Source organism: Terrapene carolina, unplaced genomic scaffold (assembly GCF_002925995.2).
Source record: "Terrapene carolina triunguis isolate 2854851 unplaced genomic scaffold, T_m_triunguis-2.0 Scaffold84, whole genome shotgun sequence".
NCBI classification, from domain to species: domain Eukaryota; kingdom Metazoa; phylum Chordata; order Testudines; family Emydidae; genus Terrapene; species Terrapene triunguis.
The window spans coordinates 10,079,754-10,102,874 of NW_020664435.1; the positions used below are offsets into that span (position 1 = coordinate 10,079,754).

General features: G+C 44.5%; 1 protein-coding gene across 1 annotated transcript in view; it reads right to left on the reverse strand.

Moving 5' to 3' along the window:
- KCNH8 (potassium voltage-gated channel subfamily H member 8) overlaps positions 1–23,121 on the reverse strand; it is a 364,361-nt gene that overhangs the window by 76,194 nt on the left and 265,046 nt on the right. The window contains exon 8 of the mRNA XM_024197376.1: positions 1,230–1,427. Within this exon, the coding sequence (XP_024053144.1) occupies positions 1,230–1,427 (198 nt within the window). The remainder of the gene's footprint in view (positions 1–1,229; positions 1,428–23,121) is intronic.

Sequence of the window (23,121 nt, forward strand, 5' to 3'; positions counted from 1 at the left end):
ACTTATTGCCAGGAGAGTGAAAAAGAGCTGAAAATTCATCAGGCTTTTTATATTTTTATACGTCATTGCTGGATGCTGTGAATTCATAATTTACAGTGGTATTCAGCATGTACCATGGTCTCTGGTGTCAAGTTTACATTGTGGAAATTTACACTGCTGAACTGACAATAAGGCCTGGTCTACACTAACCCCCCAATTCGAACTAAGGTACGCAACTTCAGCTACGTAAATAACGTAGCTGAAGTTGACGTACCTTAGTTCAAACTTACCGCGGTCCAGACGCGGCAGGCAGGCTCCCCCGTCGACTCCGCGTACTCCTCACGCTGAGCAGGATTACCGGAGTCGACGGGGAGCACTTCTGGGTTCGATTTATCGCGTCCAGACAAGACGCGATAAATCGAACCCAGAAGTTCGATTGCCTGCCGCCGAACCAGCGCGGTAAGTATAGACAAGCCCTAAGAGTCATGAAGACTAGGCTTGCAGTGAAACTTCATTGGTGAAAATACTTACCACCAAATCTGGGACAATTAAGCTGCCAGAAAAACAATGTGCTGCACAGCGGTCTAATGGTGACTCACTTTACTTCCCTCCACTCATGCAGAGCATCACCTTTGATTAGTATGAAATATGTATTATGCTTTAATGCCAATATTTTTGGAGAAGAGACGAAAGTAAATGTATAAAAACCTGCAGAACTCTCTCTCCACTTTTCTCTATTACTATCACTTATCCTGATCCAGGTATACCACATTTTGAAGATGAAACCAGTTTGGCATCTCGCAGTGAGGTGGTGGGTTGACTCAACAGAAATAAAGCCACTGCAATGAGCAAATATTTTTTCAACAGTAACAAACATTTATCAACATAAATCAAAAGCAGGTAACAATAAGCAGACCAGATATAACCAAAACCCTTCCAGCTTTGATATTAATCTACAACAGTGATCAGGCATATTTTATTCAATATTATTGTTGCCCTTTCAATTAAAAATTGACACCAGCAGACAATTGTTTGTTGGTTTACTATACCACAAAAAGGTTTCAGATTCATTGGATTTGCTACTGAGCTAATGAAAATGTACCACATCATGGCTCACAAATTTCAAATTTAATCAAGGACATGGCATTTTAGGATTAGTGTTTTACTTGAATTCATTTCAAATTATAGTTTCAAATTGCCTTTTTCCCTCCCTGTTCAAATTTGACTTTTTGCAAAACATTTTTACTTACCCCCAATCAGCATTGTGCAAATGGAGAAAATCTTTTCTGCATCAGTATTGGCTGAAACATTTCCAAACCCAACACTGGTGAGACTGCTGAGAGTGAAATACAGGGCAGCTATATAGGCACTTCTGATTGACGGGCCTCCTAATGTATTATTGCCATAGTAAGGAGACTCTATACGTTTCCCCAGCTCATGAAGCCAACCTGAAAAGCAAAAGCAAAAAAAAAAAAAAAAGTCCAATGAGAAACAGCATAATGAAAACCACAGATTCTGTAAGATAAATGTCATACTTTTTAAGATTTAGGGCATTGGATTCTACATATGATTCCAAGAATAAAATGAAAATTAAAGCTCCAATTCTGCAAACACAAGGTGTTTAGAGAATTATGTCCATACACAATTTGTTCTTATGCATGAGTGCATATGGTGAAAAATAGACTCCTTTACTGAAATCAAGTGTTTATTAGATGCATTCAACAGCTGTATTGGGCAAATCAAAGAATCCAATTTAACAGAGAAAATAAAAAAGTAATCTAATAATACTGTAGCATGAATACAACTTCCATTTCATTCTTTCCATTCATTGCGGTTTGAAAAGCTTTTTGAGCTTCTGAGAGGCAAAGCATTACTTGTTAATTATTATCATAAAGATTTTGGATCTTTATGTATATATTTCTTCTGTATAGAAGAAAAGATTCAGAAAGCCTTATAAACCAGAGTTAAGGTTTTAAAAAGTTGCTGTAGTGAATCTGTTTTCTAATTTGCTCATCTAATCTTTATTTTCATTTTTGCCAAATTGAGGGACAGCTAAGCAAACCTTGAACAAAGAATCTGAATAAATGGCAGATGAGCAACACATTAAGGAAGGAGTAGAGATAAAAAAATATTCATAGTGCCAAGTTCTGCCCTTTGGAGGATTTGCTTTTGTAGGTGGGAAATCTTCCTAGATATGCATGCACAGTGAGGGCAGTATAATATGCCTAGTATGCTGATTTCACTGTCAGAAGATCTGGGTGGGATTTCCTTTTCTGGGTTGTATTCTAAACCCTTCATGATGCTTGAATAATTATGTTAATTTTCGCATGTACTGACAGTTTAAAAGCCAGAAAGATCTATCCTTTCCACTCACTTCATACAGATCAGTAAAACTAGGAGCTGGAGAAATTCCTTTAGACTGAAAAGTTACAAAATAGGCAATAAGCTTTAAACATGAAGTCTAACAATTGTGATAACATTTTGTGACTGTTTTGTGACTTTGTATTGGTATCTTCCAGAAGAGTTCAATCAAGCCTCTGAAAGCAGACTGTTGAGGGTTATTACTATTAATATGCTGGACTAGCCACAACTGCGGTCTCTCTGTTTTCTTGTGCTACCCCCTCCTCATTGCCGTGGGATGCTAGCTACTCCAAATGGAGGGAGGGAAGAGGCATGGAGAATCATAGCTGTAGCCTTGCCACCACATCTACATAACCTAGCAGGATTATCAGGATGCATAGGTGGAAAGCATGCTGCACCTTCATAAGGTGACTGTGCAGAGTGACTTAGGCCTTGTCTACACTGGCAAGTTTCTGCGCAGTAAAGCAGCTTTCTGTGGTGTAACTCCTGAGGTGTACACAGTGCCAAGCCACTTAGGGCTTGTTTACATTACCCGCTGGATTGACGGGCAGCGATCGATCCAGCGGGCGTCAATTTATTGCATTTAGTCTAGACGCGATTAATCGACTGCCAAGCGCTCTCTCGTCAATTCTTGTACTCCACCAGGGCGAGAGGCACAGGCGGAGTCGATGGGAGGGCATCAGCTGTTGACTTACTGGAGTGAAGACACTGTGGTAAGTAGATCTAAGTACGTCGACTTCAGCTACATTAGTCATGTAGCTTAGGGTTAGGGTTAGTCATGTAGCTGAAGTTGCGTAACTTAGATCGATTCCTCCCTCCCCCAGTGAAGACCAGACCTTAGTGCACAGAAACTGTGCAGTTGTAGCGCTGTAAAAGAAAAAGAAAAAAACCCACCCCGACGAGAGGCGTACAGCTTTCTGCGCCGGGGCTACAGCACCGCAGTGCCAGTGTAGACACCCTGGTCGATTACAGTGCTGCGATTGGCCTCCGGGAGGTGTCCCACAATGCCTGTTCTTGGCTCTCTGGTCATCGGTTTGAACTCTACTGCCCTGCCCTCAGGTGACCAACCGTGAGCCCCACCCCTTAAATTCCTTGAGAATTTTGAAAGTCCCCTTCCTGTTTGCTCCGTGATGCGTGCAGTGGTCTCAGAGCATCTTTCCAGGTGACCATGTCTGCTCCACGCACTAGGTGATCCCCCGCTTGGAGCAATGTCAAGCTGCTGGACCTCATCAGCATTTGGGGAGAGGTGGCTGTCCAGTCCCAGCTGCGCTCCAGCCATTGGAATTATGATACCTACAGACAGATATCATGATGCATGACAGAAAGGGGCCATGACCAGGACACACTGCAGTGCAGGGTCAAAGTGAAGGAGCTGCGGAATGCCTACCACATGGCGCGGGAGACAAATCACCACTCCAATGCTGTGCCCAAGAGCTGCTGGTTCTACAAAGAGCTGGATGCAATACTTGCTGGCAACCCCACTTCCACTGCGAAGGATACTTCGGTGGCTTGCGTGCCAGTCGAGAGTGGACCAAGCCAGGAGGAGGAAATCTTGGACAAGGATGTGGGGGGGGGGGGACCCAGAGGCAAAGGATGACTTGGATGTCAGAGATGCATGCAGCCAGGAGCTCTTTTCTACCCCAGAGGAGGCTAGCCAGTCACAGCTGTCGGAGCTTGGCGAAGCAAAAACAGGAGAGGAAGCCCGTGATAAGTGGATTTGATTTTGGGAATTGCTGAAGCGAGTTTTTGGGGGCTGGAGGTTTGCAGAAAGCAGGCTTGTGTCTGTATGATGCATGTACCACCACATGCCTAGTCTGAGCGGCGGAACAGGGTGTTGATTCACTCCCTCACTTCACAGGAATCTGCCTCAGATCTCCACCAAACTCTCTTGGAGATACTGGGCAATCTGCTGCTGCAGGTTCTTTGGCAAAGCTGCTTTGTTTCTTGCCCTATTAAGGGTAACTTTCCCATGCCATTCTGCCGTCACTGGAGGGGTGGACGACCATTGCTGCACACAGGCGAGCCGCATAAAGGCCAGGGCGGAAGCCACAGTCTTGGAGAAGACCCTCCCTTGATTCACTGCTCACCCTCAGCAGCGAGATATCTTCCATAATGAACACAGCCCGTGGAAAATGTCAGGACAGTAATGATTATAAGCCCCCCCTCCTACAGGTCTGGCTCTCCCCAAGAGCCACGTGCCCAGGGGGCAGCACGGTCCTGGAACACTGATTTCCCCTGCCCCTGTGGCTACTCACCATTTTGGGGTCTTGTGCTTGCCTGGAGTCACCCAGTTAGTGACAGGTATGTGAATAGTGGCTGTGTTTTAAATCACTGAATCAGTGGTCCGTGTGTTGCAAAGAATACTGCTTCTGTAAAATGTTGCATTTTGGCTTCACAGATATGACCTTGGGAGCCCAGCCTCCCTCTTTGTTATCGCTGGCTGAACGGCTGCGCAGAATTAGAAAGTGGCCATGGAAAACTAACGAGGACTTTCTGCGTGATGTCATGATCAGGAAGCCCATTGTTGCAAAACCATCCACAATGTCCTGCACATTGTTCAGAGTCACAGTGCTGCATAGCAGGAGGTGATTAACGGCCTTGCACACTTGCATGACAATGGCTCCCATGTTGGATTTCCCAATTCCAAATTGATTCCTGACTGACCAGTAGCAATCCACCCACTTCTCTACTGTCATTGAGGCTCTCATTTTGGTGTCCCTGTGCTAGAGGGCTGGGGAAAGTTCTGCACACAAATCCAGGAGTGTGTCCTTGCACGTGGAAAATGTCTGCAACCACTGCTCATCATCCCAAACCTGCATGGCAATGCGATCCCACCAGTTGGTGCTGTTTCTTGGGCCCAGAATTGGCACTCCATCATCTCCAGCTGCTCCGTGAGTGCCACCAGCAACCTTAAATTGTTTCTCTCTCTGTCCCACAGCAATCTAGCCTCCAAGGAATTGTTACGTCCCCCGTGGCTCCTCTTGTACCTCTGCAAATCCTTCAGGATCAAGCGCCTGGGCTTGCAATGCTCATGACAATAGTGCAGAGATGTGCAGGCTTCATGTGTCTGTCACAGGTGGTGGACAGCAAGGAGGGATGCATGATCTTGTAGGGATTTTGAAAAGAGGTGCAAAATATTATGAGATGCAGATGAAATTATGGGATGGAAAGCACTGCATTATGAGAAGTTGATCCTAGGATCCCGGTCACCCCAGCAGGACTCATTTCAGCCCCATAAAGCATTGCAAAAACTTTCCAAACTGCACTGGATGGTGGTGAGTTTCACAGTAGGATACCTACCCACAGTGTACTGCACTCTGCACTGATACAAGCACTGCTGGTGAGGAGATGCACCGCTGACACAAGGAGCATGGTGTGCACATGCACAAGCGATGTAATAACTGCAGTGGCTGTATGGCGACGTAACTTAGGTTGACGTAATTTTATAGCATAGATATGTCCTTAGTATTCTTTGGTGAGCAACTTTCAGCACAGCCACCTTGTCATTATTAGGACCCATCCTTGGCGAAGGCCTTAGAATGCCAAACTTTTTCAAACACTGCTATTCAGGCTTTCCTAGACTTCTCCAAATATTCCTTCCAGAATCCAGAAACTCAAAGCACATCAAACACCTCTCAACCCCACTATCCTGCCTTCCAGTGAATCTATGATTAGTTAGCCCAAAAAATAAAAAATAATAATGAGAAAGTGCATCACTGCCAAAATGACATCTCTGCGGCATCTTTCCAGGCTTTAGAGGACTCAGCTGGATGTTTCCTAAATATCACACTGATCTTCAAAAGCAATACTACCATGTGTGTATGTTAGATAGTGTGCTTTATCAGTGCTATACAAGGAAAATATAAGTTACTTAATGAAATTGATAGAACAGAATCTTAGAAAATCACATTCATTATAGTGAACTTTTCTATCACACTTAGGATCAGATCCTGCAGCCCTTACTTGCAGGCATTAGTATCAGTCCCTTAATAAGTACACAAAGGAGATATGGATGCATTAAGTTCATATAGCAAATAAATCTTGTGGTTGTAGAAACAAAAAAATTGCAAAAGTACATTGACTTACTTTTTCACATTAACACATTAAAGTAAGTTAAATAATAAAATCTCTACATTGTCCTATTACAACAAATAAATTATTAGTGCCATTAGTAATTAATATTAGTAGGACATCAGATAAAAAGATTTTTTTTGCATGGTCTTAGTTTTATTCAGCATCCAGCAGTATATGGGAATATATTAATGTGCAGTAACTCAAGTTAACTGTGAATGTGACAGTCATGGAATTAAACACAGACTTTGGAGAATCAGCATTTGTCCCTTCTTAAAATAGCTTACTCTGATTCATCTAAGGCCTGGTCTACACTAGGAGTTTATGTCGAATTTAGCGCTGTTACATCAAATTAACTCTGCACCCGTCCACACCACGAAGCTATTTAGTTTGACATAGAGGTCTCTTAAATTCGACTTCTGTACTCCTCCCCAACGAGGGGAGTAGCGCTAAATTCAACATGGCCATGTCGAATTAGGCTAGGTGTGGATGGAAATCGACGCTAATAGCTCCGGGAGCTATCCCACAGTGCACCACTCTGACGCTCTGGACAGCAGTCCGAGCTCAGATGCTCTGACCAGCCACACAGGCAAAGCCCCGGGAAAATTTGAATTCCTTTTCCTGTCTGGCCAGTTTGAATCTCATTTCCTGTTTGGACATCGTGGTGAGCTCAGCAGCACTGGCAACGATGCAGAGCTCTCTAGCAGAGATGGCCGTGCAATCTCAGACTAGAAAGAGGGCCCCAGCATGGACTGATCGGGAAGTCTTGGATCTGATCGCTGTGTGGGGCGATGAGTCCGTGCTTTCCGAGCTGCGCTCCAAAAGACGGAATGCAAAGATCTATGAGAAGATCTCTAAAGCCATGGCAGAGAGAGGATACAGCCGGGATGCAACGCAGTGCCGCGTGAAAATCAAGGAGCTGAGACAAGGCTACCAGAAGACCAAAGAGGCAAACGGACGCTCTGTATCCCAGCCCCAGACATCCCGTTTCTACGAGGCATTGCATTCCATCCTAGGTGCGGCCGCCACCACTACCCCACCACTGACCGTGGACTCTGAGGATGGGATATTGTCGACGGCCAGTTCCTCGGACATGGTAGCGAACGGGGAAGAGGAGGAAGGAGATGAGGAGGACGAGGCAGTCGACAGCGCTTACAACGCTGATTTCCCCGACAGCCAGGATCTCTTCATCACCCTTACAGAGATCCCCTACCAACCGTCCCCAGCCGTTAACACGGACACAGAATCAGGGGAAGGATCAGCCAGTAAGTGTTTTAAACATGTAAACATTTATTTTTCACAGAACAGGAATATTAAGAATGGGTTTTTCATGATTACTTTGCCCTAGGCGCTTAACTGTTCACTCCCTGGCAGTGCAACTACTTAAAAAAAATCAAACAATGTCCGGTGTAGCATGATTGTTCTGCCCAAGCCATTCTACTGTTTAGTCCCTGCCAGTGCAGCTACAGTAAAATCCGGTCTATATGTCCGGGGATAGAGCTGAAATCCTCCATTGACATCTCCACGAAGCTCTCCAGGAGGTAATTGGAAAGCCTTTGCATCAGGTTCCTGGGGAGAGCGGCCTTATTGGGTCTTCCGTAGTAGGAAACATTTCCGCGCCAGGAGAGAAGCAAGTACTCCGGGATCATTGCCCTGCAGAGCATGGCGGCATACGGCCCTGGTTTTTGCAGGCTTTCCCGAAGCATCCTTTCTTTTTCCGTCTCGGAAATCCTCATCAGAGTGATGTCGCTCATGATGACCTGCTTTGAATTAGGTAGGGGAATGTTAGTATTGGGACTGCTTGCCTGTTCCTTTACAGAACTGTAACCGGCGGTTTACAGCCACGCGGTGGAGGCGGGAGAGGGGCAGCATACAGGGATCTTTCCCTGGTACAGCCGCGAGGGGGTGGGACAGGGGCAGAGTTCATGCTTGCCGGATTGCTGGCAGCAGGGACTGGCATTGCTTTCAATGTGAAAGGAGGCCAGTGCAACTATCAAAGTTTTAAGCAGCCACAAGTCTACGGCTTACCATGTCGGCCTGCTACACAAATTCCGGTGTCCTGTCCCGCTTCTCTGATCTGCACTGCAAGACCCCAGGCACTGAATGCGAGGGCCGAAAATTCGACCTTGTCCTGAGTGCACATGTGATAGGTGCTGTGCATGGTCTTGTTCACAGAGAAAGACTATGTTCTTTGTTCACAACAAAATTTATCTTTCTGAGGAATTCACTCCCTTTTTCCCATTCCCACAGCTGCGACTGTCTCACAACCTAGCCTGGCATCACACACCCAGAGGCTAGCGCAGATGAGGCGTAGGAAGAAGAGGACACGGGAGGACATGTTCTCTGAACTTATGGGCTGCTCCCGAGCCCAGGCAGTCCAGCAGACACAGTGGAGGGAGAACTTGTCCCAAATGCACAGATCACACATGGAACGGGAGGAGAGGTGGTGGCAGGAAGACCAGCAGGCGACTCAAACGCTGCTTGGACCAATGAGGGAGCAAATGGACATGCTCCGGCGCCTTGTGGATGTTCTGCAGGACCGGAGGCAGGAGGACAGAGCCCTGCTGCAGTCTATCTGTAACGGCCCTCCCCCGCCACCAAGTCCCATACCCCCCTCACCCAAAGTCCAAAGAAGGAGGGGCGGCAGAGTCCGTGAAAACTCTCACTCCACCCCTGCAGAGTGCTCTAGTAATAGAAGGCTCTCATTCCCCAAAATTTGACAAGTCCTTTCCTTCCCGCCTCACCGAAGCCCCCGTCCAAGTTTCACCCCCCAGTTTCATGTGTAGTTGCTAATAAAAAATACATTTCTGTTCATTACTGTTTCCATCATGTTCTTTAGAGGAGAGTCTGTCTGAAGGGGGGGAAGGGAGTTGGTAATTGGACAGGACAGCAGCAGGGCACACACACATTGCAGTCACTAGTTACCCTGGTCAGTCTGGGAGGTGGTTTTAGTGTTCTGTGGGGGGTGCTCTGTGACTTTGTGGCGGGGGAGGGCAGTTAGAGATCTTATGCAGCGGTCCTTATCCTGGATCACAGAGCCACGCAGCAGGGGATCTGTAACCATCCTCCCCCTGCCACAAAGTCACATAGCCCCCCCCCACACACAGTCCCGAACAGGAGGGGTGGCAGGCTCCGTTGAAACCACCAGTCCACCACTGCGGAGCCTGTCATTCCTGGAGTTTAGAAGCGTCATTTGCATCACTACACTACACCCGCTCCCCACCACAGTCTGCGTCCCAGGTTCAAAACTTTCCCGCAAAAACAGTAATAAAGAAAATGGTGTTCATTAACAAAATTCAAGTCATTTTATTTTCAAACGTGTTTTGGAAGGGGGGGAACGGGGTATGTAAATGGAGAGGATACTGAAGATTTAGTGGGTAAATAAACAGGGGCAGGTTCAGCTTCTCTGTACACAAACTGAAAAGTCACAGGTTACCCTGCTCACTCAGGAACCTAGCTTTCAAAGCCTCCCGGATGCACAGCGCGTCCCGCTGGGCTCTTCTAATCGCCCGGCTGTCTGGCTGGGCGTAATCAGCAGCCAGGCTATTTGCCTCAACCTCCCACCCCACCATAAAGGTCTCCCCCTTGCTCTCACAGAGATTGTGGAGCACACAGCAAGCTGCAATAACAATGGGGATATTGGTTTTGCTGAGATCACAGCGATTCAGTAAGCTTCTCCATCTCCCCTTGAGACGGCCAAAAGCACACTCCACCACCATTCTGTACTTGCTCAGCCGGTAGTTGAAGAGTTCTTTTTCAGTGTCCAGGGCGCCTGTATAGGGCTTCATGAGCCAGGGCATTAGCGGGTAGGCTGGGTCCCTGAGGATCACTATAGGCATCTCCACATCCCCAACAGTTATTTTGTGGTCCGGGAAGTAAATACCTTCCTGCAGCCGTCTAAACAGATCAGAGTTCCTGAAAACACGAGCGTCATGAACCTTGCCCGGCCATCCGACGTTGATGTTTGTAAAACGTCCCCTATGGTCCACCAGTGCTTGCAGCACCATTGAAAAGTAGCCCTTTCGGTTAATGTACTGGCTGGCCTGGTGGTCCGGTCCCAGGATAGGGATGTGAGTTCCATCTATAGCTCCACCGCAGTTTGGGAATCCCATCGCGGCGAAGCCATCTATGATGACCTGCGAGTTTCCCAGGGTCACTACCTTTGAGAGCAGTACCTCAACGATTGCGTTGGCTACTTGCATCACAACAACCCCCACGGTAGATTTGCCCACGCCAAAGTGGTTCGCGACTGACCGGTAGCTGTCTGGCGTTGCAAGCTTCCAGAGGGCTATGGCTACTCGCTTCTGGACAGTCAGGGCTGCTCGCATCCGGGTGTCATTGCGCTTCAGGGCAGGGGACAGCAACTCACAAAGTTCCATGAAAGTCCCCTTCCGCATGCGAAAGTTTCGCAGCCACTGTATTTCATCCCAGACCTGCAGCACTATGCGGTCCCACCAGTCCGTGCTTGTTTCCCGGGCCCAGAATCGCCGTTCCAAAACATCCACATGACCCATTGCCACCGTGATGTCCTCGGCGCTGGGTCCCGTGCTTTCTGACAGGTCTGTGCTACTCTCAGACTTCAGGTCCTCACCGCGGTGCCGTAGCCTCCTTGCCCGATTTCTCTGCATCTGCCTCTGGGAAAGGTGGATGATAAGCTGCGAGGTGTTGACAACGGCCACAACTGCAGCGATGGTCGCAGCGGGCTCCATGCTCGCAGTGCTGTGGCGTCCACGCTGTCACTGACCAGAAAAGTGCGCGAACTGATTTCCCGCCGGCGCTTTCAGGGAGGGAGGGGGGTACTGAGGAACGGATGACGACAGTTACCCAAAAACACCCTCGACACATTTTTTTACCCAGAAGGCATTGGCGGCTCGACCCAGAATTCCAATGGGCAGCGGGGACTGTGGGAACTGTGGGATAGCTGCCCACACTGCACTGCTTCCAATGTTGATGCTTGCCCCGTTAGTGTGGACTCACAAAGTCGAATTACTGTTCTTAGTGTGGATACACACGTTCGACTTTGTAATATCGGTTCCACTAATTCGATTTAAGTAAAATCGAACTACTCTCGTAGTGTAGACATACCCTTAGGCTTGGTCTACACTTACCCCCCAAGTCGAAGTAAGGTACGCAAATTCAGCTACGTGAATAATGTAGCTGAATTCGACATACCTTACTTCGAACTTACCGCAGTTCAGACGCGGTCCACACGCGTCAGGCAGGCTCCCCGTCGACTCCGCGGTACTCCTCTCATTGAGCTGGAGTACCGCAGTCGACGGGGATCACTTCCTGGTTCGACTTATCGCGTCCAGACCAGACGCGATAAATCGAACTCGGAACTTCAATCCCCAGCCGCCGAACTAGCGCGGCAGTGTAGACCAGCCCTTAGAGGGCAAGAGGAAGCATCAGAGATCTAGGTGCAGCCAAGTGATTACTGCAGAAGTGAGAGGAAGTGTTAAAAAGCAGCAAGAAACATCAGCAAAGGAATGAGAAGCAATCAGGGTGTGTAGCGATGTGGCGACTCACTGGCGCAGCGCCTCCTGCTGGATGTCCAGGGAATTAGGTCGCCAGCCTCTGGAGCGCCCTCTGTCGGCCAGTGTCTCACCTGTCGCTGGCCCCCATATCCCTCCTGGACCCCGGTGCCCCTTTCCCTTGGAGGCTGCCTCCTGGCAGTACCCCCACAGTCTCTGGGTCTCCCCTCCCAGGGGAACCCCCAACCCCCTATCCCCACCTCGCCTCAGTATATGTCTACTGCGAGTCACCGTCAAGCCCCCGCTCCCTGGGGCGGACTGCAGTGTACACGCCATTCATCACTGGCAAAGGAGGGTTTGGACCTGCTGCCTTTGCCTACCCCAGGCTACCCCTCTGTAGCCCCAGTACCTGTTCTGGCCTTTATCAAGGCCTGCAGCCTGGGGGTTCTCCAGGCTGGAGCTCCCCAGCTCCTCTAGACTTTCCACCAGCCCTGCTCCACTCTAGGTACCTTTGTCAGCTCCCAGGCAGCCAGGCCTGTCTCCCTCAAGAGCTAGAGGGAGAGTCCTACAGCTCCTGGCTTCCCTGGCCTTTATAAGGCCAGTTACGGTCTGATTGGGGCGTGGCCCCAGCTGTGGCTGTTTCCCAAATCAGCCAAGGCTTGCTGCTCTCCCTAGCTGCAGCCCTCACGCAGCCTCAGCCCTGTCCCCAGGGCTGATTTCAAGCCCTTCAGGGCAGGAGCAGGTGACCACCCCGCTACAAGGTGGTAGAGGAGTGTGACCATGTGGTCTCCCAGCATGCACCTTCCCTCCCCCGTGACGTGGATCAATAGGGCAGTGGCTCTGTCTCAGTTTTTTTCTGGACTTTCAGCTGATAATCCAGCCTCCAACATCATCCAGGCTGAGGAGACTTAGCCCTGGTCTACACTACAGTGTTAGGTCGAATTTAGCTGCGTTAGGTCGATTTTATAATGAATGCGTCTACACAAGCAACCCCGTTCCGTCGACCTAAAGGGCTCTTAAAATCGACTTCTGTACTCCTCTCCGGCAGGGAGAGTAACGCTAAAATCGACCTTGCTGGGTCGAATTTGGGGTAGTGCGGACGCAAATCGACATTATTGGCCTCCGGGAGCGATCCCAGAGTGCTCCAATGTGACCGCTCTGGAAAGCACTTTCAGAATGGTCATCAAAAAAGGTATTGTCTTTTCTTTTTACCAATCTTTGGAGAGGTTCTTCTTGTCTTCATGAGTTTGGTGAGGGGTTGCTTAACTAATTTCCTAATTATTATAAATATATCTGTAGTCAAATGGCTACTTATATCTGTAATCCGTTATAGCGTCATATGGCATTGATATATTTATACATAAAACATCTTACTATTCTCATAACAATGATATCAGGCAGTTATCATATGAAGGTTTGTGTTTAGATACAAAATATTTGCAAATATACAAGTGAAAAGAAACATATGCCATCTTATGCATTTGAGAAACAACAAAAGTTTTCACCTTTAAGTAACCAATATAATCTGTAAAACATATCCCACCATAAATGTTCTCCAGATTGAAAGAACGGATTCTTAGTGTGTTTACAAGGAAATCAATCTCAATAAGCATATTTCTAAAATTCATTGTGTAGGTTTAACCTAAGGTGGTTCTTTCCAAAAAGGAGGGCTAAAAGATCCACTTTTATTAGTTGGTTTATAGCTCTGATAACACACCCTAAGCATTACTTCTTTTTGGAATTTCTGAATGAAAACACCCTCCCATCTTTTACACAACCAGGACTCTTTCTCAAACATAAAATATCTTACAAAGTCTGTTTTCTTGAAAAAAAAATCATATTGATACCAAGCGGATATCTTATACAAGAGGGATTTGTCCTGTTCTTTGATGAGGCGCTCTGATGGATTTGTTTGTTTGTTTTGAACAAATGGTTTCTCGATTTACAACCTACCATTTGCAGTATATTCATAATTCCTAATTACAGACTCATCAAATATTCTATACAAAGCATAAAACACAATATCTCTTATATATATCTTTCAAAACCTAATATTAAAGAAAATAGTATAGAGTGTTAAAGCAAAATAGAAATTATAAAGCTGCATTCCATAGACTGTATAAACACACTTGGAGATAATAAACTTGGCTCTATAACCAAAAAGAGGTTATCTTTCTGACATTTGCTTGTTCTTGGAAGACAAAAAGCAGAGCCTTTGGTATTTCTTTGATGAGTTTAAACATTTTGTAATATAACTAGCTAAACATTATATGTATTGTTATATTTTCAAGCATCCTGGCTATAACATACTTGTAGCTATATCTTAATATATTCAGTAAAGACACAAATATGCAACAACCTATATAAAAGTTATAGTAATTTTATTTATCTTATTTTTGCATCAATATGGATGTGTGTCTCTCTCACAACACCGTCATGTAATGATGTGGGTAATTATAGGCATGTCAGTCTGATGTTGATTCTAGGCAAGATAATGGAGCGGCTGATATGGGACTTGATTGATAAAGAATTAAAGGAGGGTAATATAATTAATGCCAATAAACATGGGTTTAGGGAAACATAGATCCTGACAGATTAACTTTATATCTTTGTTTGGTGAAATTGCAAGTTTGGTTGATAAAGGTAACAGGATTGATGTAATATACACCTCTACCCCGATATAACGCTGTCCTAGGGAGCCAAAAAGTCACCGCATTATAGGTGAAACCGCATTATATTGAACTTGCTTTGATCCACCGGAGCGCGCAGCCCCACCCCCCGGGAGTGCTGCTTTACCACTTTATATCCGAATTTGTGTTATATCGGGTCACGTTATATCGGGGTAGAGGTGTACTTAGATTTCTCTAAAGCATTTGACTTAGTACCACACAACATTTTGATTAAAAAACTAGAACAATATAAAATTAACATGGCACACACTAAATGGATTAAAAGCTGGCTAAATGATAGGTCTCAAAATTGTAAACAGGGAAAACTGTAATTGTAAATGGGGAATCATCACCGAGTGGGTATGTTTCTATTGGGATCCCGCAGGGATTGGTTCTTGGTCTTATGCTATGTAACACTTGTATCAATGACCTGGGTGAAAACGAAATCATCACTGATAAAATTTGCAGATGACAAAAATTGGGGGAGTGGTAAATAGTGAAGAGGATGATACAGAGAGACATGGATATCTTGATAAACTGGCACAAGCAGGCAATATGTGTTTTTAATATGGCTTAATGTAAATGTACACATCTAGGAACAAAGAATGTAGGCCATACTTACAGGAAGACACACTCTATCCTGAGCAGCAGTGACTGAAAAAATATTGGGGGTCCTGGTGTATACTCAGCAGAATATGAGTTTCCAGTGTAATGTTGTGACCAAAAGAGTTAATACAGTCCTGGGATGCTTAAACATGAGAATCTCCAGCAGGAGTAGAGAGGTTATTTTACCTCAGTATTATGCACTGGTGTGACCCTTGCTGGAATACTGCTTACAGTTCTGGTGGCCACAATTCAAGAAGGATGTTGATAAATTGGAGCCATGAGAATGATTAAAGGATTAGAAAACATGACTTATATTGACTGACTCAAGAAGCTCAATCTATCTAGCTTAAAGAGAAAGTTAAGGGATGACTTGATTACAGTCTGTAAGTACCTACATCAGGAATAAATATTTGATAATGGACTCTTCAGTCTAGTAGAAAAACCATACCATGATCCACTGGCTGGAAGCCGAAGCTAGACAAATTTAGAGTGAAAATCAGGTGCACATTTTTAACAGTGAGAGTAGTTAACCATTGGAACAATTTACGCTCATGGTGGAGTCTCCATCATTGGCAATTTTAAAATCAAGATTAGATGTTTTTCTAAAAGATACATTCTAGGAATTATTTGGGGGAAGTTCTATGACCTGTGTCATAGATGATCACATTGGCCCCTTCTGGCTTTGTAATCTGTGAATCTATGTATGATTTTATATATGCGGATAATAATAGTTACATTATACATACACACACTGCATAACAGAGTGACTATTCCACATACTCTGTGGTAAGTTTATCTAAAAAGCAGTACTTCCCCATGATCATATATGTAAATACAATCTGGGATAATGTTGTAGGAGAAAAATCTCTTTCCTGAGAATATTATAAACTGTACTGCAAAACTGGCTTGAAAACTGGTTTCCCAGTTCACGAGTATTTGAGATTTAAAAAAAAAAAATCCCATTTTGCATTGGGACAAAACCAAGATGTCTGAAAATATTTCATAAGAAAATGAGACAGCGAGAGTGCATGCTGTCACCCTGGTTTGAGACCAATCTTCAAATATGGCAGAGCAGGGACTTGAACCCATATCTCCAATATACAAGCTCACTTTCTGTCTTTGACTCATTTTGACTAGCAATTTCATCCTGGACCCAAGAAATATTTCCTGACAAAAGTTTCATTAAAATTGGGACATTCCTGCAAAAAGTGTTGGTTTTGATGAATCAGCATTTTCTGATGAAAAGCTGTTTCGTCAAAAAATTCCTGACCAGCTCTCCTCTACAAGTTCCCAGCCTCAGCAGCCCCCTTTTTCTGAATACTCAGTTACCCTTCTTCTCTCACAACTCTTGTCTCCTCCCATGTTACAAATGCAGAAGTTTCTCATATGCTGTCCTCCTCTAACGCCTCCACTTGCTCAGGTGACCCCATCCATCTCCTGATCTCCCTCACATTCTGTCTCAACCCTTCCCCTCCCTTATACTCCTCTTTAACCTCTCACTCTCCCATGGCTCAGTCACAAATCTTAGTAGTTTATGTTATGAAACATCAGTTAATATTATACAACTGGAAATTATGGAGAACAAATGGCAAACAAAACAAACAAAAAACCCTAAAAAAACTCCAAAGCAAAAATACTAGAAAAATAGGAATTAAGTGTTAATCACCTCATAAAAATACTTTACAGTAGTAATACAGAAGGTGCTGTATGTCTGCTGACGTGTCAGGAGCAGACAGTTTGAGGTCATCCTGGCAAAATAAGACTAGCTGAGAGAAAATGGATTGCATAACCGGACTGCATTTTTTAATGGAAGTAAATTTAATTCCTGAGAGCAGTGCTGGCTCCCACTGTCACAACCTACGATCGCTGTTGTACACCTGCTTCCTACCTCCAATTTAGATCTACTGAAGGACATCGATGAGCTGAAGGGAGCTCACTGGGGCTTGTGGGATCCCCTTGTTAACAGAGCTGCCCGCTGGGCCCTGTAAAGGAGAACCACAGCTTTCATTATTTAAAAAGAGTGTGGATGAAATCCTGGCCCAACTGAAGTCAAGGGCAAAACTCCCATTGACTTTTATGGGGCCAAGATTTCACCCTATATCTTTAGGCTCTTTCCATGCAAAGTTTGCCTTGAAAAAATAAACTCCAATGCAAAACATTTGCCAAGATGGAAAGGAATACTCAGCTGGGCTCCACTTCTGTAACAGTCAGCTCTTAGCAAGGTAAACAGTTCCAAACTTTTCAATCTCTTGTCATAAGCGTGTTTCTATGTCCCAATCATTACCATGAACCATTTGTTTATGACCCTCACCTTTACTTGTGCTATATCTAGTTTGAGGTGGGGTAACCAGAACTGCACATTGTATTCCAGATAAGGCACATCATTTATATAATTACATCACAATTGGATGCACTGGGAGAGTGTAATTTAAAAGGACTGAACATGAGGCAAGGAGTCAGTTGGCATGCATAATAAATAAAAGGTACGTGGCAGTTTCTTTTTCCATCACTACATAGTGCAAGACTGATTTAGAGGGAAAGTTAAACTGGAGAAACTTTAGTATAAAGTTCAGCAGACACATCTGTAAAGGCTTCATTGCAATAAAGTAGGGTTAGAATTAATCTACTCCCATCTGTCTTTATTCTGTTAACCCACTTTCCTAGACAAAATTTTTTAACTACAGGGGGAAAAAAAACCCGACAAAGGGAAGACATCTGTAGGGCTTGTCTACGTGGCGGGGTAATGCACACTGTGGGGGTGTGATTTTAAGCACTAATGTGGTTTGCATAAATCAGTCCATGTAGACCTTGCTGGTGCACGCTAAAGATTCCCTAGTGCACTTGAAAAGTGTCTATGAGCTAAGATGTGAAAAAATGATCTAAGTTATATCTGATCTTATCAGTTAATGTACAACACATTAGGGTGCTTTAGAAATCAACTCCCCCCCCCCCCCCGTAGAACACATTACTTCTGGTGTAGACAAGCCCTTAGTTTTCTTTAAGTATTAAAAAAAATCCTGTTAAAGTATATTAAATCCATTCATAATAGAGTTTATGCTAACAATAGGCTTATTCACAGTTGTGTGTATTTTAGAGACATGTAAATAGCTTAAACTGTACATTCAAAATATGTCATACGGGAGGCAGCTGATGACTTAGGGGACTGGTGATGACTAAGAAATTGATATGAGCCTTTTATACTTACATTGTCAATAGCATCCAGACCAATTTGGGTGTAAAATTTTGGCGGCCCTATGTGGAATGAGTTTGGTCCTGTTCTCAGTGATCGGAGTCCAGTCCAGTTCTCAATGACATGTGTCCACATCACCAAACTTACCATTGCAATAAACATAACTTGGCACCTTGTTGACATCTCAGCAAAAACACCCGCACACACACAGCACACACACAGGTATTTGGGATGGGCATGGAGAGGAACAATACTATGATTCCTAGAAGTACTCCTCCCAGCTCAACTGTTGAGGCACACTGGTCTGGCGCGATGGAAAAACTTGCTTCGCCTCTCTAGGGCTTTCAACCATATACATTCCATAAATTCTAACTATACACAGCTATGCAAATGCACTCCTGACCTCCATGGACATAGATGTCTGTCAAGCAGTGGCGCCAACAAAGGAGAAGGCTCGATTTAAGGAAGCCAGGGAGGGAGTGGTGGGGATGGCCAGGAAAAAAGTAGGGTGTAGAAAAGGAATCCCACTGTTGCTTGGATCCTCTACCCTGCACAAATGACTTTTACTAGACATTTCAAGTGCAGTTGTAAGTGCAGCACTTAGATACTAATGTGAAGGATGGTTCAGAAAACTAAAGCTGGACAAATTTGCTGGATGGGTCTTTATATTGTAAATAAAAGCAACACACAAATCCTGTGTTATGGAATGAAGAAGGGAATATGATCTTTTTTTCTGCAGGTAAATATTTTGTGTTACTTTTCTATTAAGTAGCTAAAATTCTGAAAAAAAAAAACCAGTTAATGCACAAGAAGTTTGACATTTCAGATTTAAGATGTGCATCTGTTTAAATGCCAGTGCATTACACTAAAATAAAACCTCAAATCATCTGAACTACAAATGCCATATGTCATTACCAACTCTATTTGACATTACAAACAGCATGCTTCAGGGAGTTGTTATGGATCTTGTCACTGTCATCATTTACCAACATTTTTAAAATTAAAAATGGAGGCTCTGCAGTTATTGGTTCAGAACAAACTTGTCAGAAACAGAGTTTGATGAGAACACCTTCTTTCCAAAATTACAAATGAGGATTTATCAGCAGCAAATGCTAGGATTATTATGGTTATAATGGAAGTTAAGTGTACCCTACAGAGGACTAGATTCAATAATAGTGCCATTTAGCTTCCACAGCACAGAAGTTGGATAGAATTTTTATTGAATCTCTTCCCAAATTAGCAACTGAAACAAGAGATGGGCCTGAGCCAAAACTCAAAGTTCAAGCAGCTACTAATGCTGGGGACATCTGGACCCAAACTTTGCTTCTAGCTCATTTCTCTATGATGTGCCAAATCAAAACTGGGCCCCACTGAAGTCAATGGAAGTTTTGCCATTGATTTCAATGGGGCCATAATTTCATTCTCAGACTTGAGAAAATGTGGATCTTTATTCATATCTGAACTTTACAGCTTGCATGGGTGGTAGGCCAGATTAAAAAAACAACAATATCCCAGGGTGTTTTCCAAAAAAACACCCACACACCTACCTCTGGCTGGAGCTGTCTTTTCCATCTTTTGAAACTGGCTCAGCCACTGTTTCTCAGATTCTATCCCAAGTAAAACACAGTTGCATAAGAAACAAAAGCAAAACAAAAATGGGTTACTTGCCCATAACTTCTTGGCCTCTTCCAAGCCTTTCTGTAGTGTGGTGGAAGGGTGCTGCTTATATAGTCCCCTTAAATCCCAGCATACTTTGCTACGACTACTGTCACTGTTACTTGGGAGATGCTTGTTAGCAAACCCTACTCTCCTATACCTCCATGAGAGACTGACTGGGAACTAACTGGATCCAGCTTTGTCCCGCACTATTAAAGGCACAGGAGTTCTAGTGCATCCGCCTCATGGAATTTAGGTTTCAGGCCCGAAAAACAGAACCAGCAGTTTTCCCAAACTGCCTCTCTGTTTCTCAGTGAACTTGCCCCACACAAGCATGGTTCCTGAAACAGCATAGTACTGGCCCCAGTATATATTATACCTACACGCAGCTATATGAAGACTAAACAATCTAAACTATCAAATAGGTTTGTATTGATACAACACATTTGTGCAGAATTTGAGAACCATTTGACTGTACTGGAATATAGAAATGAAAATGCCAGGCAAAGGTTGCAATAGGTTTTAAACCACATCTTCAAAGGAAGGTGGCTCCCATTACATCAGCAAAGAGCCATTTATTTTCAGAGAATAAAATTAGTTACAGTTTGATCCCAAGGGAAAGATCCTGGTTAGCAATATTTAAGTCGTCAATAGAAGTAGCTCAGTAATGAATTAAGCTATCTTTGTAAACCAGGTACCAATTAGAGATAATGGAAAATTTTACACAATGCATAATAAGAGAAAGGTTAGCAAGTGGTTATAAAGACAGAGAAAAGTAACTGGTTGGAATAAGGAGAATTCTTCTGAGAGAAGGTACCTTTACTCTCTGAGCATTAGCATTATCTCTTGGAAATAAACAGAATCTCAAAACCATTATAAAAATAATTCTGTAAGCTCACAGACCAAGTCATAACAAAATTATTGATTCTATTGTTCTGACTGGAAATGCAGTTTTCCTGGCAAACAAATGTTTAATCATCATATTGGTTCAAAAACAAGAGGTGCTCAAGGGATCTTAAAACAAGAAAGATTCTAAGCTCCTATTCCAGGGGTCGGCAACGTTCGGCACGCAGCTCGCCAGGGTAAGCACATCCCTCGGCCTGCGCCACTTCCCGCCGCCCCCATTGGCCCGGGACGGCAAACCGCGGCGAGTGGGGGCCGCGATGGGCCGAACCTGCCGCGTCAGCAGGTAAATAAACTGGCCCGGCCCGCCAGGGTGCTTACCCTGGCAAGCTGCGTGCCGAACGTTGCAGATCGCTGTGACCTATTCTAATGTTGCTAATAACAAAGACAGCTGAATCTACAGCAATGCCAAAAACCTGATAACAATTGAGCCTTATAGGCACAAAGCTGAACTCTCAATGGACACTAAGAAGTTTGCAAATATCACAGACTGTAAGAAAGAAACAAAGTTTTTAAATTCCCAAGTCCTATTGAAGTTAATGGCAAAACTCCCATCAATTTCAATGGGGCCAGGATTTCATTTCCTGTCTTTAACCGGATAGGGGCTTGAAAATAATTGAGGTATTCACTTTGGAAGGACAAACAATTTAGCCATAGGGGAGCTACAGTTTATCATGTAAGAGACTTGGAATCCTCATGAGTGAAGGCAAGGAGGTGCAATGGCAATTCCTTTATGTTGGGTATTGGTATGTTAGGTGCTTCTAAGGTGAGTCAAAGCAGTTGTGCTAGTCTGAGATATTTCCGTTAACGCAGTAACATTTCACTAGAAAAAGAATGAAAAAAAGATAAATTTGTTTGAACATATGATTAGTCAAGGTGGAGTTTTGCTATTCCTCCACCTAACCCAATGGATTATAGCATCAAGGTAAAGGAATTATCAAGAGCTGCCCTTATTTCCTGTGAGGGCAAATCCAAGAAGATTTGTGTCAGGACTAATCATTTTGCTTCATTCATCATTAGGATCACATTCCCAGTTGGTGAACTTCTTATTAGTCACAGAGAGTCCTGTGGCACCTTTAAGACTAACAGATGTATTGGAGCATAAGCTTTCATGGGTGAATACCCACTTCGTCAGACGCAAGTCATGCGTCTGACGAAGTGGGTATTCACCCACGAAAGCTTATGCTCCAATACATCTGTTAGTGTTAAAGGTCCCACAGGACTCTCTGTTGCTTTTTACAGATCCAGACTAACACGGCTACCCCTCTGATACTTATTATTAGTCTAAATCCTGACCCTCTTGTGCTTGGGCATAAGGGAAAGTTTTGTACCTTACTTGTGTGTATGGTGACTTTGCACTGGCTTGACCAACCTTATGAGGGCTGGCTCTGCAGTTGCTCCAAGGTCTGAACCCATAATGCTTCTGGAGGTGATGGAGAGTTTATGTAAATGAGATACTCACAAATTTCCCCCTCTCTCTACCTGGCACAGATCTTTTCTCTTTCTCCCACAAGGCTATCTTTATCCTCATGAGTTTGCCATGGGAAAGAAGAGGAAATTGGGTTTGGAGGAAAATATCCCCTATGAGTCGAGATATGTGGCAGTCTCAGGAGCGTGACCCTTGACCACAGGGCTCAAAGTCTCTAATGTCACTTTGTCCCTGCTGTGGTAGAGGAACTCAGGCCAAGATGGGTCCATCTTGTCGGACAGCTCCTTTTTGGGACTGTGGGCCAGCTGTACAGGCTGTGGGTTGTTCTGTTCATTCCATCTCCTTTGAGGAGTCACTTCCCCACTGACATATAGGACTGAAAATGCAGTTTTCATGGAACAGTGACAGAGTGCTGTTATCAGTTTCAATTTGGGCTCTATGGAAGCCAGCACCCTGGTCACTTAGAACACCCAGGGCACTGGGTGTGATTAAGGTAGAAGAGAGCATTTTCGCCTGCTGGTAGCCCAACAAGCTAATGGGGTAATTAGCTCACCAGCTGGAGAACCCAGGAAGGAAAGGAGGCAGTATAAAAAGCTAAACCAGGGAGCAAGAAAGGGGATCTACATAATTGCTGCTATGCTGTGATGTACCTGGGGTATAGATGACAATAAAGATACTTGAAGGTACTCTGGTGGACTGTGTATACTGGTTAATTCACCCAGAGGGCTTAACCGAGTTTCCAGGAGCTGAAGCGGGAGTCTATTGCCAGGCACAAAACTAATTTTC